This window comes from Branchiostoma belcheri, unplaced genomic scaffold, assembly GCF_001625305.1.
Source record: "Branchiostoma belcheri isolate BF01 breed outbred unplaced genomic scaffold, Haploidv18h27 scaffold90, whole genome shotgun sequence".
Taxonomy (NCBI): Eukaryota; Metazoa; Chordata; class Leptocardii; order Amphioxiformes; family Branchiostomatidae; genus Branchiostoma; species Branchiostoma belcheri.
Window position 1 is genome coordinate 858,351 of NW_017804576.1, and position 15,381 is coordinate 873,731.

A 15,381-nucleotide genomic window follows, 5' to 3' on the forward strand; every position below is an offset into this window, starting at 1 on the left:
GTGTGTGTGTGTGTGTGTGTGTGTGTGTGTGTGTGTGTGTGTGGTGTGTGTGGTGACCAGTCCTTCCAAATCTGTCCTGCCGCTTGCTACATAATGTAATACAACACCACAGGGTGTCTGCTACAGCACCATGATGATAGCCGCCTGGTCTGCTGTGAGGAAGCTGACGTCACGATGACGTACCTGTGAGGAAGCTGACGTCACGATGACGTAACTGTGAGGATGCTGACGTCACGATGACGTACCTGTGAGGAAGCTGACGTCACGATGACGTACCTGCGAGGAAGCTGACGTCACGATAACGTACCTGTGAGGAAGCTGACGTCACGATGACGTACCTGTGAGGAAGCTGACGTCACGATGACGTACCTGTGAGGAAGCTGACGTCACGACGACGTACCTGTGAGGAAGCTGACGTCACGATGACGTACCTGTGAGGAAGCTGACGTCACGACGACGTACCTGTGAGGAAGCTGACGGCCAGCCCGATGATGACGCAGCTCAGTACAGCCACCGCCGCCAGCCAGGCGTAGGACAGCTGGTACAGGGCAGCTTCAGGGGGGCTGCGGCAGAAATAAACAAAACTGACAGTTCCGCTGCAGGACCCTGGCAACCACGAAAATCTAATCATGTCGAGGTCTCATCAAGTCCTACCTCACTACCAGGTTTCATGACAATCCATCCATATTAACCTAAAACAGGCAACATGAGACATGTGGCTTACTAGTTTAAACCGCTACTTTCTGACGTCAGATTCCCGCCAAGCGTGCTGCTGAGGAGTGTCGTCTGCGTCGTCACGTTTGCCGCCGTATCCATGACAACGCTGTGAAGCGCAGTCCCGGTGGCGTTCTCTGTCGTCGCGGTGAAGTTTACCGGGCACTGGTGTGTGGAGACGGGCGGCAGCCACCTCCGTCTGGGCCAGACGATACTGCCGATGCCGATCCACAGGGTGAGCACTAAGCTGGACAGGAGGCCCACCAACCCACCCTGTACGGAGGAGTTATACAGTAGAGTACATTCATATACAGTGAATATACAGTATACAGTATAAAGTACGGATATATAGTAGAGTACTGACGATCCACAGGGTGAGCACTAAGCTGGGCAGGAGGCCCACCAACCCACCCTGTACGGATGGGACGGCACATCTTACACGTTGACATCATGTACTCATTCTGAGCTAATTTAGTTGTCATATCTCATTGTGGGTGTTCCCAACAACTGTATTCCTTTAGCGGACCAACTCCCCTGACATGTTATCTGTCTATTCGTCCAATTTCTACTCTTTCCAGCCGCTTCTGAATCCTGGTAGAGGCCACTATACCCTTTACCTATCTGTGTGCCGACTGACTCCTACCGTGGACTTAATTGGCGCAGGGGAACATCATGCCGAGTATGCTAGGATAGGGTTAGGGCTTGATATTAGGATCAGGCACGGTTCTGGATAGTCTCCGCGTATTCAAGAACATAGATTTGCTCCAGACACGGGTCTGGATACGCGTGGACTATCCAGAACACGACGCCAGAGGATTGGTTCTGGATACAACTAGCCACCTACCTATTAGATGGCAAATGTTAAGACAAGGTTTTTTAAGTAGTTAGTTTTTCAAAGTCCATGTAGATAGTTATAATGTTTGTCTTTGACAAAGGATGTAAGAGGACTCCAGGAAGAGTAGTGGCTGTATTGTCACTAATTGAAGGTTCCTTAAACAACAAACAAACGTACCGTGGAGTTTGCGCAGGGGAACATCATGCCGAGGATGAAGATGCCGAGGATCGGGCCGCTGATCATGCCGAACACGCTGATAGCGGCCTGGGCCAGCGGGCCGAGCAGAGACGCGAAACTCGCCACCAGAACCATCAGAACACCGTGAAGTAGCACTGCGGGATAGGCATCATAAACGTGTTACAACACGCTGATGGTTAGAACGCGCTGATGGTTAGAACGCGCTGATGGTTAGAACACGCTGATGGTTAGAACACGCTGATGGTTAGAACCCGCTGATGGTTAAAACGCGCGTACGATGATGGTTAGTCCACACTGATGGCGGCCTTGGCCAGCGGGCCGAGCAGAGACGCGAAACTCGCCACCAGAACCATCAGAACTCCATGCAGCAGCACTGCGGAATAGGCATTATAAAGTATGGCATTGCCATTGACAACTAGAATTTGTCAAGCAAATACATACCTTCATGTTTATCTTCACATGGCCATGTTATCATCAACCATCACCTACTCTTATTCATTTTCCACTTCATATCAGTATCATTGTGAGAAACCCCTATAACCTACCTTGATGTCACTGAGTTTCGGTTGCCAGGGCTTGCAATGTTCGCTACGAATGCTGAAAGACCAATCTAGCCTTATCTTAGAACAGTTAATGCCTCCAACCTGTGAGTGAAGAAGCCCCTATAACCTACCGAGGGCCTTGGAGATGGTTGTGTACTTGATGTCGCTCAGTTTGGGGAGCCAGGGCTTACAATGACGATTTTCTCTACGAACGCTGACAAACCCATCTAGGCCTTATCTTAAGTTAATGCCTCTAACCAGTGAGTGAAGAAGCCCCTATAACCTACCGAGCGCCTTGGAGATGGTTGTGTACTTGATGTCGCTCAGTTTGGGGAGCCAGGGCTTACAATGACGATTTTCGCTACGAAAAACCAATCTAGCCTAATCTTAAGTTAATGCCTCTAACCAGTGAGTGAAGAAGCCCCTATAACCTACCGAGCGCCTTGGAGATGGTAGTGTACTTGATGTCGCTGAGTTTGGGCAGCCAGGGCTTGACGAAGTCCTCCAGCGTGACGGCTGCCAGCGAGTTGAGTCCCGAGGACAGGGTGCTGAGCGCCCCGCTGGCCACGCACGCCACGAACAGCCCAGGCATGCCCGGCAGGAAACTCAGGATGTCCATCACGAAGTACGGGAGGATCTGGAGAAAGAGTGAGGAGAGATTCGAGGAATGAAGTATAGTATTATTCCAGAAATGCAACAGGAGCACATACACTGTGTAGGTTCATGAATATGTTGCACGAATTAGAATTAAGCATGCCCGGTAGGAAACTCAGGATGTCCATCACGAAGTACGGAAGGATCTGGAGAAGTTCAAAGGACAAAGATAACTTGTGCCGCCCCCCGTCTCTGTTCAGGGTAGGCCGTCTCCTTCACTCCTCTAGCAAAGAAGTCTGGTTCAGGATCGAGAATTTTCCCGCATTTTACCCCGAACAGAGACGGGGGTCGACACAAGTTATCTGGCCTGCTGCTTCGGTCACGTGTCACTGACGTCACGCTCCAAGAGTAGACGGGTCCATTCCGTGAACAAAGGTTGACGGACATAAGCTCACGAATCTAAGATGATTCTTTATATTGGGTTTGTTCTCAGACACTTAACTACAAGAATGGTATTAAAAATATCAAGAGTGGTGCTAGCTAGCGCCTCTAAGGTAAAATTGTCCTTGCCATGTACGTTACAGTTCTCCTATGCCTGCAGGTTTTCAGTTAACAGTTACATGTATGTACTCAGGGCTTTACTGTATCCAAGTTAAGCAAGCCTGACAGTAGTTTGGGTGTAATCTCCAAGCAGATTCTAAGGTGGCCAGAGAGGACCCAATACGCCACCCAAGGATCTGTCTTTAGCCACCCTAGGATTTGCTTGGAGATTAGTTTGGTTGGTCCACATGTCTCACCTGGTCCCTATAGAGAGATAACATGCCAGAAGAGTTGGTCAGCTAGAGAGGACATTTTGCCGCACCCAAGGCTACACGCTTTTTCGTTGGCTACTATAGCTAGTGTAATGCATATCTCAGACATAAGCTCAAGAATCGTAGATGATTCTTTATGTTGGGCTTGTTCTCAGACATACAAGAATGGTACAATGGCAAGAGTGGCGCTAGGCCTCTACGGTAAAATACCTTACCTGGTCCCTGCTGGTGATGGCCCCCGCCAGGAGCGGGTCGCAGCCGTGGTAACGCGCATAGATCACCAGTCCGGACAGGCATGCACACGACGTGATCACGGCGATACCCACGATGTTCAGGTACAGTGCTCTAGGGGAGAAGATGTCATTTAGATTTTTTTTTTTTTTACATTACAAATTTGTTTGAACTGTTAAAATAGTACATACGGCTTTCTCTTTTCTTAGCATTCAGCATTTGAGAAAGAGTATGGGAGTTAAACACACAGCACTACCAGTAGACTAGCCCCCTGCTGTAGTGACTTCTAGACCTTATTTGTTTGGAACGAGAGAAGAAGAAACCGACCAAAAAACAATACGTTGTCCTTCCGCGAAGGTAAACGTATATAAATACTCACGTTCGCGCCTTTGCCAGTGACGGGCAGCTGAGGTACCGCTGAACCTGGGCCTGGTTCACGCCGTATATGGACGCCGACACAAAAACGCCCCCTACCCAGATGTTCCAGTTCGTGTGGCGCACCCGGGGGTCCGGGTCAAAACTGTGGAACGGAAAAAATAGACAGATCAGGATGGATCGAACACATCGAACCGTGGATCGAACCCTTGTTCTATTTCGAACACCTCCGTCAAAATCCTTGCCGCTCTGATTTTGACGGATGTGTTCGACATAGAACGATGGTTCGCCATGATGTGCTCGATCCGGATCCGGTCAGGTACAGATCATGGAGCGAAAAGGGGCGTTTAAGGGAGGAGAGTGCTGTAACTGTAAGAGCCTGAAAGTAATTTGTAAGTCTTGCAAACTGGCGAACTGTCAATGTTTTTGTATCTGACTGCCCGATAGTGCAGCAAAACAACATAGAAGAATCCCACCGGTTCATGTCTGATCCATACCAGTAGCGTCATTATAGCTAATAAATAATATCATCTGTCTCGTGACAACACTAGCCTGCTTGCGTCATGGCTATCAGCATTTCTCATGTGGGTTCGTTTAAAGAGGTACACCCAGTCCTTACAACCAATAGACTTTCAAGAGCGCGCGAGTGACAACAGACAGAGGAGGTGTGTTCTGCAAGTCTGATCCTTGAGGGTTTGTCGGGCCCTGGAAGTTGGGTACCCGCCAAGGTATGAAAAACAAAACTTCTGGCGTGAAAATATCATTTCAAGATGGGCCGCTTCTGTAGAGCTTTAAGCTTTAGTTGAAGTAGATTGCCAGAAACAGTTATGTGAAACTTAGAAAGAAGAATAACAGAGGGTATGTATACAGTTGGGTTTTGTAGCTTATCCTGGCTTTCGTTAGGAAATCTGATATAGGCTAATGTTATTTCTGTGTGTTGACGTTCCCAATCAGAGTATAGGCTTCGGTTTATTTTTACGTATTTTCAGGCGTTTTTATCGGGCTACCTTTTTGTGCCGGTATCTTTTTTTCGCCTTCGGTTCGCGTATCGGATACTGGTCGGCCAATTTTTACTGTCTTGCCAATTTGATACTGTCTTGTAGCTACCAAAAGATCTGGTTGGAGACTATGGAAAAGCAGGCTGAGGAAGATTGCCAGAAACACTTGAGTCTGAAAACTTAAAGACACAACAGAAGATTCTGTAGCTTATCCTGGCTTTCTTGGAGAAATCTGATATGGGCCATTTCAGCGTGTTGACGCTCCTCAACACGCCTGCACGTCCGCACAGTGTTAACATTGTCAAGTTCGCTACTTCAATATCTCCAGCCTATCACTATCACCTCTTCAAGATGTCAACCCTGAGACCGGGCTGTAAGGTTTGAACCACTCGCACTCACCCCTGCTCTTCTATATGAATGAATGAATGTTTTTATTAACGTGTCATTACGACCATAGTCGCCCAGCCCATATGGGCTTATAAGACACCGACAATTATAAAATCATAACAACTCAAAAGGTACAGAGAGTCAGAATCAGATATAACATAAATTATAACTTAATATAATATATAAGTAAATAAATACAGGAAATCATCTATAAGTGTGGTGGGATCTTTAACATGCTCAAGGTATGGCTCCGCTTTACGTCCCGTCGGAGAGGACATCCCTAACCGGAGCTAGGAGCTAGGTACTTTTCACCAGAGTCGAGTGAGGAAATAGGTGTAAAGTGCCTTTCTCAACGACACAACATTCTATGCCAACAACCCTAAGACCGCAAGCCTACGTTGCCAAACTTAGGTGGTTGGTGGCAGTGTGATGGTTCTGGATGTGTGACAGGGGCTTTACTTGATTTCTAAGCAGATCTTTTTGTGGCTGCAAGACAGAAGCAAACTGGCAAGAGTCAGTCATTGGCAGGGCAGTATCCGATTAAAAAAAAGGGAAGCCAGGCAAATTGGCCAGACACTTACCATTTGCCACTCGTAAAAAATATTTCGTAACGTTGCATGTCTAGATCATGAGATATCAAAACCGGCTGCAGTATCATAACAAGCCTCTAAAGGTGGGGGCAAAATCTAACCATTTTGAGACTTTTGGGTTAGTAGATCTCCTCAATACCTACCCACCTACCAAATATCAAGACAATCCATCTACGCCTTCTCGAGTTATCGTGTTTATAGACACACAGACACACACGGACGCCGCCGAAAACATAACCTTCTTGAAGGTAAAAAGCTTTACTTGAATATCTCGAGCCTGTGCCCGCTGTTGGCGATGTCCCAGACCTTCCCCAGCCCGCCGGCCTCGATGGAGCCCTGAATGATGACGGCCAGGAAACCCGTCACCATGACAACCACCTGGAACGTGTCGGTCCACATCACCGCCTTCATCCCGCCCTGAGGGAAGGAACAAACAAGATGGCGGCAGGCCCGGGTACAGGTGAAGTTTTCATCGCGTCACTGTTTTTTTTATTCCAAACATGTAATCACAAGACGTGATGACGGCACACTTAAGTTTTTTCAATTTGTTTTATTTCATACCGCCACCAACACAGAGGACAATACTGTACGCATTTCCACCTGGGCGAAGTGAGGAAAATAGTGTAAAGTGCATTTCCCAAGGGTACAAGATCGGTGACATAGCAGGGTTCGAACTCGGAACCAACAGTTGGACATTCTACCGTTGCGGAACCTTTTCTACTCACGGTCTAGTACTATGACTACGGATATATGTGAAGTCGACAATACACTACAGACGTATGATATATTTGCTAGATAAAAATTCTATTTAGCCCGTTTCATAATGCACAGTAGATAGTGGAGACTCACGATTGTGGTGTAAAAGGTACAGACGATTCCCATGGACAGAATAGAGCCCCACAGCGACATCCCTGTAACTGAAACAAACATGAAATGGTTGGAGTATATATATATACAAAAGGCGGAAAGTCAGGGATGTTTTTAAATTGGTTGCTACCAAAAGCCAGACTTTGGTGTAAATCGTATTCTAAATGCCAAAAACAGGTAACTGCATCGTCCATGTCAGCCAACATTAACTTGTTTTGAAACGTCACAAGTCTATTCTAAATGCGCAAACACTGTTACAGTACCGTCATTTGAACCACAAAGTAACTGAATCGCAGAAAAACATATATCGAATCCAACATTAACTTGTTTTGAAACATTACTAATCTACGTGGCACAGTGTTATCGTCCGAACCAGAAACAACAGGAAATAGGGTTAAAAAAAACTTAAAACTTAAGATACGTATTATCCTCCACATGACCTTGCTAAAGGGGTTTAGGATGACAGAATTCGGCAAATACAGGATTCATTTCCCCCTCGCGCGGGCCGGGGAAATGAACTCTACGGCGGCTAAACTCCCCGGGAAAACTAGTACCATGTATGTTGTAGAATGTGGTCTAATGTTAGACATAGTCTCTTATATCATTGAATTTTCTTTTTTCATACATATTGTCACAGCCCTAGGGCATGTACGTGTATTTGCAATAAACTTCTCCTATTATTCTCAGTATTTAGCTAAATTTGTTAACCACAATGGTTAGTCTTGTGGAGATAGCCTGGATGTCAGACGTCGACCCATAGCACACACTAGGCCCAAAGTTATCCAGTGTGCCCTGCAAATACTTTGCCAGCGTAGTGTGCTATGGGTCTGGCATCCAGGCGAGGTGGAGACTAAGAATATATGACGAAGCCAAGCAGACGTACCAACACTGAGGGCCAGAGCAGGGGCGTACAGACCCAGTCCCATGTAGATCACCTGTGTGGAGAAAAACACGCCTTGAAGAAACTGCTTATACAGGTTTTGTGTAAATAGCTGGTAGAATATCTTAAGTCTCTCTCTCGCTCTTTCTCTCTCTCTCTCTCTCTCTCTCTGCCAGTGACTTTAAAAAACGCTATCACTTAAACTGTGCAAAACAGGATGGTACAGAAAGTCACTACTGTGGCATATAACAAGAACAAATGTAGAGAAATACATCGTCGTCGCGATTTTCTTACCATGTTGATCATGAATGCAAAGGAACAGAGACGCCGAACACTCTTAGAGAACCTTTTCTCCAGGTACTGTAGAAATAACAGGAAAACGAAAGGTTAGTATCATGTGCTGTATAACGAGATCATCAATAATTATGCTAACTGTAAAAGTAAAGATTTTGATTTTGTTGACCTAAATTTAGATCGACCAAATAAACCAGCTAGGGGAATTGGTCCGCCAAAGAAGCGCCAAACTGTACTCCCCAGGCATGTTATTTCGTATCTATTAGGCCAATTTCTACTCTTTTTAGCCTGATTAAATCGCTTGACTGTTGCCGGCCGCCCAACATCCAGCCGCCCCCTGCGAGGAGGGGCCATTAAAGCCGCGGACGGCAGAGTTTGCGTTACACAGACTATACTCTTTCCAGCCTTTCACAAAGCCTGGTAGAGGCTACAGCGCGCCTACATACCCACCTCGTACGTGCTGGTCATGCCCAGGTCGAAGAAGACGGGCAGGAAGAGGCGGGAGCAGACCACCATGGAGAGGACGGACGACACCAGGTTGTTCCAGTACATCGTGCCGTTCGTGTAGATCTCAGCCGTCGTGCCCAGAACCGTGATGGCAGAGCTGTGAGGGGCGCGGAACACGTACCAAAGCACAAATTAGCAAAGTAGTACGAGCACAATTCTTAATTGTAGGCTGGGTAGAGAGTCTCATGTACGTGTAGATCTCAGCCGTGGTGCCCAGAACCGTGATGGCAGAGCTGTGAGGGGCGGAGATAGTACAGTCATGCCTGCCCAAGGCGACCACCTACTAGGTACTAGTAACGGAAGACAGGTGGTCGCCATTGGCAGGTCGTTTTATGCCTGTGTCCATGGGGTCAACCGTCACCATGACCAGGTGGTTAGCTATAAGAAGTGGTCGCCTGGGCAGGTTTGACTTTATTACTTTCAAAGTTTATTGCGCAATACACCACAAAGTAGTACGGGCAAACGTAGCCTTCAATGGCACCCTCTACCAGGCTTCAGAGGCGACTATACAGAGTAGAAATTGGCTCGGCAAACTGTGCTCTTTAAGCGGACAGACACCCCTGGCATGTTATCTGGACTTCAGCTTATTTTTTAAAGTCTTTTATGTGTTTTATCTTTTTTTTTCTTACCGGCATCCTTTTTTTCGCTAGCCAAACTATTGCCCTGCCAACCGCTGTCTTGCCAGGTTGATACGGTCTTGTAGCCACCAAAAGATCTGCTTGGAGTACCTAGCTTCGGTTAGGGACGTCCCTCGGATAGGACGTTAAATGGAGGTCCCGTGTTTGGTAGAGCCACGCACGTTAAAGAACCCACCACACCTTTCGAAAAAGAGTAGGAGCATGCCCCGGTGTGCGATGGTCCCAATACTCATCTGATTATTCACTACGGACTCCAGGAAGAGTAGTGTAAAAATCACAGTAATGGAGATCCTAAACAAACAAACAAACAAACAAACAAACCTGAATGAGGCGAGCAGGGACATGGTGACTGGCAGGACGGACATGGAGCGGTCCGCCATGAGGAACTCGCGCTGGGTACGCTGCCTCCCCCCGGTGCACGCGTAGTACAGTCCGATGGCTGCGGACACGGCAAGGAGCACGGAGAACACCACATAGTCGGCCACGGACAGGTATCGGACAACGTGGCCGCCGGCAGGCATCTTGGGGCAACCTGAAATGGACGTGTAACACCACTGTAAGAATTAGGAGAGAAGAATCAGAAAGACACTCCTGGTCCCGGGCCGGGGATCGAACCCACGCCAAACCCGGGCACCCAGCTTCTAACTCGACGCTCCTACCGATTCGGCTAAAAGATCTAGACCCCTCGGCCGGGTCAAACTACGATAACTGCTCTGTTGACACATTCATACGGCCACCAGCCCTACCAACACAACATAGTCGGCTACCGACAGGTATCTTGGCTCAACCTGAAATGAACAAATCAAAATCAGTTGTGAAGGCTAGACTAGGGTGATCTAGGGCGTCTAAAGACAACCGTCACCGGTAGCGAATCGTCAGGCAACGGTATTGTATCGTCAGCAGTCTAAAGCGGGCCTTACAGCTACTCTCCAAGCAGAGGTGTCAGCTTTGGCTTATTTTTGGCGTGTTTATAGGCTTTTTATCGGGGTTTCATTTTTTTACTAGTACCTTTTTATGTGCCAACCCAACAAAAGGATACCAGTACAAAAAAGGAAGCCCGATAAAAAAAAAGCCCCCAAACACGCCAAAAATAAGCCAAAGCCAAAACCTCTGCTTGGAGAGTACCTTACAGTCCCAGATCTCAGCTCCTGAATGTTTTCGTCCTCACGTGAAGCAGGTGGCCCCGGTCAGCTCATCCCCCTGATTCCCCATAAGCCTGATGTAGGGCGCGCATACCAGCGGACAGAGGCTGTTTACATACGGACATCCCAGGATTGCCTTTGGGTCAAGGATAAAATAATCAGCACAGAAATCAGTATGCTATGAGATCGACTCAACTTACTACCTTAAAAGAATGACCAAAAATTGACTTTAAAAGGCCAGTTTTGCCGCCTGAAATTGCATTGGGTGACTTTAAAATCAGATAGCAAAGTTATGACTGAGGCTGTTTACATACGGACATCCTAGGATTGCCTTTAGGTCAAGGATGAGGCGTTTATTCTGAAATAATCAGCAGAAGTTGACCTGAAGAAGCTTCCGCCTGATTTAGGGGGAAAACAGAAGCGAGCAGTGACTGTCGGAGGAGAATTACTCATGGAATGTTTTCTGAGACAAACAAAATTCTGTAGCCACTACCAGGCTTCAGAAGACACATAACATGGCAGGGCAGGGGAGTTGGTCTGCAAATATACTCCATTAGCAGACCAACCTCCATTAGCAGACCAACTCCCCTGCCATGTTAATTGCATCTATCTATTTATTTGGCCAATTTCTAGTCTTTCCAGTCATTTCTGAAGCCTTGTTGTAGTGGCTGACAGAGCGTGAAGTTTCAGTTTTGCTCCCGTGCTTTTAGTTTACATACCAGCTTCAGATACATGTAGTCTGACAGGTACAATTTCGTGTACTAAGCAGAAATTTTCATTACTATTTTCAACACCTAGAACAGTAGGCTGAGTAGCCTGGGTGTAGCAGACTGATTGCCAGGGCAAGTATACACGCTAGCTCCTCTGCTCAAGGGCCAGCAACTCTGGGCCTAGCGTACTATGGGCATCCAGGCTACTAGTTTACTAGCCCCGAGAAGAACAGTCTGGCACCCAGGCTATCTGTCATGGATGGTTTCATATAGAGTTGTCTTTTCAAGTTAGCACCGAGAACAGTCTGGCACCAAGGCTATCTCTGTCATGGATGGTTACATAGAGTTGTCTTTTCAGATTGGACTCGACTGTCATCCGCTCTGCATTAGTGACCGCGCAGAAGCTCCCCAATTCCCCCGCATTACGGGACGGAGACGCGATAACAAGCTTTGATGTCTCCTGCTGGGAACCGTGAGAGTCAGCTGTGCGGCCAGGCACCATCATAGTCTCCACCAGACTCCTTCGCAGGCTGAATAAATAGTAGATATCAGCCTAAAACGAATGGTGGTGGCCAGGGGAACTGCATACAAACTGGACCCTCTATGGCCGGCCAAGTCCCCTGGCCAGCTACATTTAGCCTCCACCAGGCCTTTCTACGAGAATATGGATCGTAGAATTCGGCAAAAAAGAGAGTAAAATTGGCCAAGGGAGTCCGGTCGCGGGGAGGCAGTTTCTTTCCCTCCTGCGCGGCCTGTCAAACCTACAAGGCGGCCAAACTCCCTGGCAAATACTAGTATTCTCCTATATACAGCCAGCGTAGTTAATCTGGTAGAGACTAAGCTAATATTATTTTTAAAGGCTGATTTCCACTATTTATCAGCCCGCAAAGGAGTCTGATGGAGACTAGGACCATGAGGTGTCCACGTTTGATCGATGATAACTCTCAAATAAACAACCGTTCCATCTTGTTTGGTTGCAGTGTTTCCGTTTCGGTGCTACTGTATGATTCAGAGCCAAAAAATCGGACACCGATAAAACAATGTTTACTACAAGTGTCACTGACTAAGCCAGGCGACGGCATGTGTAGCCTCTATCAGGCTTCAAAAGCGGTGAAAAGAGTAGAAATTGGCAAAAGTAGACAGATATCATGCCGGGGGCATGATATTTAGACCAGCTTTTCGTGTACTTGTAAGTTTTTCATGGAGAAAAATGTCAAAAATTCTGACGAAACGGTTACTGGAAGGACCTGGATTGATTTTTAGGGATCAACCCCAGAAAATAAAGCACTAATCTTCTGGCTTGTTTCTGTAGTTTTAAATGAATAAAGTATATATCAAATACTGATTCAAATGTGCTAATGTGGCACAGTATGTGTCAATATCATACAGATTGCTATATTCGTAATATTTCCAGTTCCCTGAAATTGCATCGGATGCTTCTAACGCTTCCTTACTCTTTTCGAAGGCCTGGTGGAGGCTAAGAGATACCAGCAGTGTCTAAGCCGGGACTCAAAAGTGTGTTGAAAACGTAAAACCATGCCTGGGTGTAAGCTGTAGGTCCTGTAGTGTAAGCCGAAGTTTGCAAGCTCGCCCCAGATGGCTGATAACCGTTTGAGGTGGATGAAAGCACTAACTGTGGCGCTGGGTGGTCCAGACGTCTGACGAACATCAACACTATCAACACCAAACGTCATGATATACATTTGTACTAGCCTCCGTAGCAGGCTTATAAAACTGGGTGTTTTTTTTGTGGTCTTCTGAAAAACGGGGGCAATTCAACCAGGTCGGCTATGTTGTCTATATGCAATCGGAAAATAGCACATAAAAGCTCCCAAAGGCCCTGAAGACCCCCAAAACCCCAGTTTTTGGCATGTTATGGAGGCTAATGGTATACAACGTACAGTTCACGCGTCACAGTTGCTTTCTAACGTGTGTATTTTCATCGAAATTAGGACTTTTAAAAAGAAGAAGGCCAAGGAAAAGATCCATCTGCACTCAGAAAAGAAAATACACATAAAACTATGCATAAAACGTCATCTAACAGAGAAAGACATGTAAAGGAGATTTAAAAGAAGAAAAAAAACAAACGTTTCAATGTTATCAAAGGACGAGAAACATTTGGATCAAAATCATGTGGGACAAAAGCGCACATAAACATTAATTTCACTGACTGAGATTGTCATCTCTGGGGCATCTCTGGCTCCCTTTATCTTGTATGATCTTACTTGTTGTCATCTTGTCACTTGCGTGATACATAATAATTACAAGCACACACAGGGAGTCTTCTTACAGGGATGTCTTCATACAAAGATTACGTAGCCTCTATCAGGCTTCATAAGCGGCTGGAAAGAGTAGAAATTGGCCAAATAGACAGAAAATAACCCAGAGGAGTACAGTTTGCCTCTCTATAATATTATGATATGTCTTTTGCCAATTGGTGACCGCTTCTGAACGGAAGGCAGGTAGAGAGCATCGGATATCTTATGCACAACACGTCACATTTCTGCAAATCGTTCCCTTGACGCGCAAACAACAACAACGTCAAGACTGCCTACATGCAGACAGTGTTCTGTCGCAGATGCCAGTTCGCAGCTTTGATAGTGGAAAATTACGACTTATTTACATCTCGGAAGACACCGTGATCACACATGTACAGACAGAAGCGATCAGTCTTCTGTGTAAAATGATCGACTGAATAAAAGATTCTTTCCAACATCTACTCGGTAAGACTATAAGTTACTCCATACATTAATCAAAGTTTCTCTTACTCACAGTTGCAGGTCGTGAGAACAGCACAAGTTCGTCCCGCTTGTTGCTCGCCGCTCTCTGAGTCTGACTCCCACGGAGCTGCGAGGGTCTGTATGGCCCTTTTCCGGGAGGTGTTAGCGAGCCATTTTTACCTTCGCCAAGAAGGTTATGTTTTCAGGGGCGTTCGTGTATGTGTGTGTGTGTGTGTCTGTCTGTCTGTAAACACGATAACTTGAGAAGGCCTTGATGGATTGTCTTCATACTTGGTAGGTGGGTAGGTCTTGATGAGACCTCAAAATGATTAGATTTCGGACCCCCTAGCGGCTTGTCATGGTACTGCAGCTGAACTTCCGGTTTTGATATCTCATGATCTAGACATGCTATGGTGATGAAATTTAGATGGTAGGTAGCTCTTGTGCTGGGGAAGAAGTGACGTGAGTTTAGGCCCCCTAACGGCTTGCTCTGGAACTGCAGGGATAAATTCTTGAAAATATTAAAAAGGGGATAACTCAAGAACCAGTTGACGGATCGTCGTGATTTTTGGTATGTAGGTAGCTTACGTGATGCTTAATATAATTATGTGATAATTATGCAAATATGGATGTAATTTGCATAATTTATGGGGAAATTGTATAAATCAGCTGCATTCCATGATAGGACAATTGAAGCTTGTGACATTGGTAATTGACAACGAGAGAAACACAGGAAGTTGTTGATTATGTTAATAATGACTTAATTTGCATAATTAATGATAAAGTTTTATAATTATGTAATGATAACTGCCTGGAATTTCATACTTGTGGTATTTGAAAGTTAAATTGAGGTGAACATCATTAAACATAATTTATTTAAATCAGCACCTCATTTGCATAATTTATTAGGAAATGCTAGAATGCATTCTTTGTTAATATAAGACTGTCTTTTGGTTGAGATTATGATAAAATGATATAATTCATGAAAATTAGGTTCCTATTTCTTAAATCAGGGGGGAATAATCTAATCTAAACTTTGTCAGTCATAAAGATTAACATCATTTGGCGAAGGTATGAGATCAGGGAACTCTAGTTTTTGACAGTAGCTGGTGCGGCCGCTTTGATCAACGTTACGCGGCGTTGTTGGAAAATACTTCGTTAATCGTACTTGGTCGCTTTATTTGTTACCCTGAAAATCAGAATTCACCGTTCTTTATAAATAAATGCGTCAGTGAAAAGTCTTCGAATCGCGAAGTCGAACGGCAGACTTCCCCAAAATCATACCGGAACGTGCAAGACCCGCAGACTTGCTATAAACCATATTAAATGCAAAAGAGCATTCAAATG

At 45.9% G+C, this 15,381-nt stretch overlaps 1 protein-coding gene across 1 annotated transcript in view; it reads right to left on the reverse strand.

The window, feature by feature from the left end:
* Positions 1–14,160, reverse strand: part of LOC109487995 (sodium-coupled monocarboxylate transporter 1-like) — a 15,347-nt gene extending 1,187 nt beyond the window's left edge. Inside the window, exons 1-13 of the mRNA XM_019792137.1 lie at positions 14,087–14,160; positions 9,784–9,994; positions 8,768–8,921; positions 8,318–8,383; positions 8,027–8,078; positions 7,126–7,193; positions 6,539–6,693; positions 4,306–4,446; positions 3,911–4,040; positions 2,725–2,926; positions 1,727–1,881; positions 725–987; positions 463–563 (exon numbers count right to left, since the gene is read on the reverse strand). Of these exons, the coding sequence (XP_019647696.1) occupies positions 463–563; positions 725–987; positions 1,727–1,881; positions 2,725–2,926; positions 3,911–4,040; positions 4,306–4,446; positions 6,539–6,693; positions 7,126–7,193; positions 8,027–8,078; positions 8,318–8,383; positions 8,768–8,921; positions 9,784–9,983 (1,687 nt within the window). The 5' untranslated portion in view covers positions 9,984–9,994; positions 14,087–14,160. The remainder of the gene's footprint in view (positions 1–462; positions 564–724; positions 988–1,726; positions 1,882–2,724; positions 2,927–3,910; positions 4,041–4,305; positions 4,447–6,538; positions 6,694–7,125; positions 7,194–8,026; positions 8,079–8,317; positions 8,384–8,767; positions 8,922–9,783; positions 9,995–14,086) is intronic.
* Positions 14,161–15,381: the final 1,221 nt, after the last annotated feature.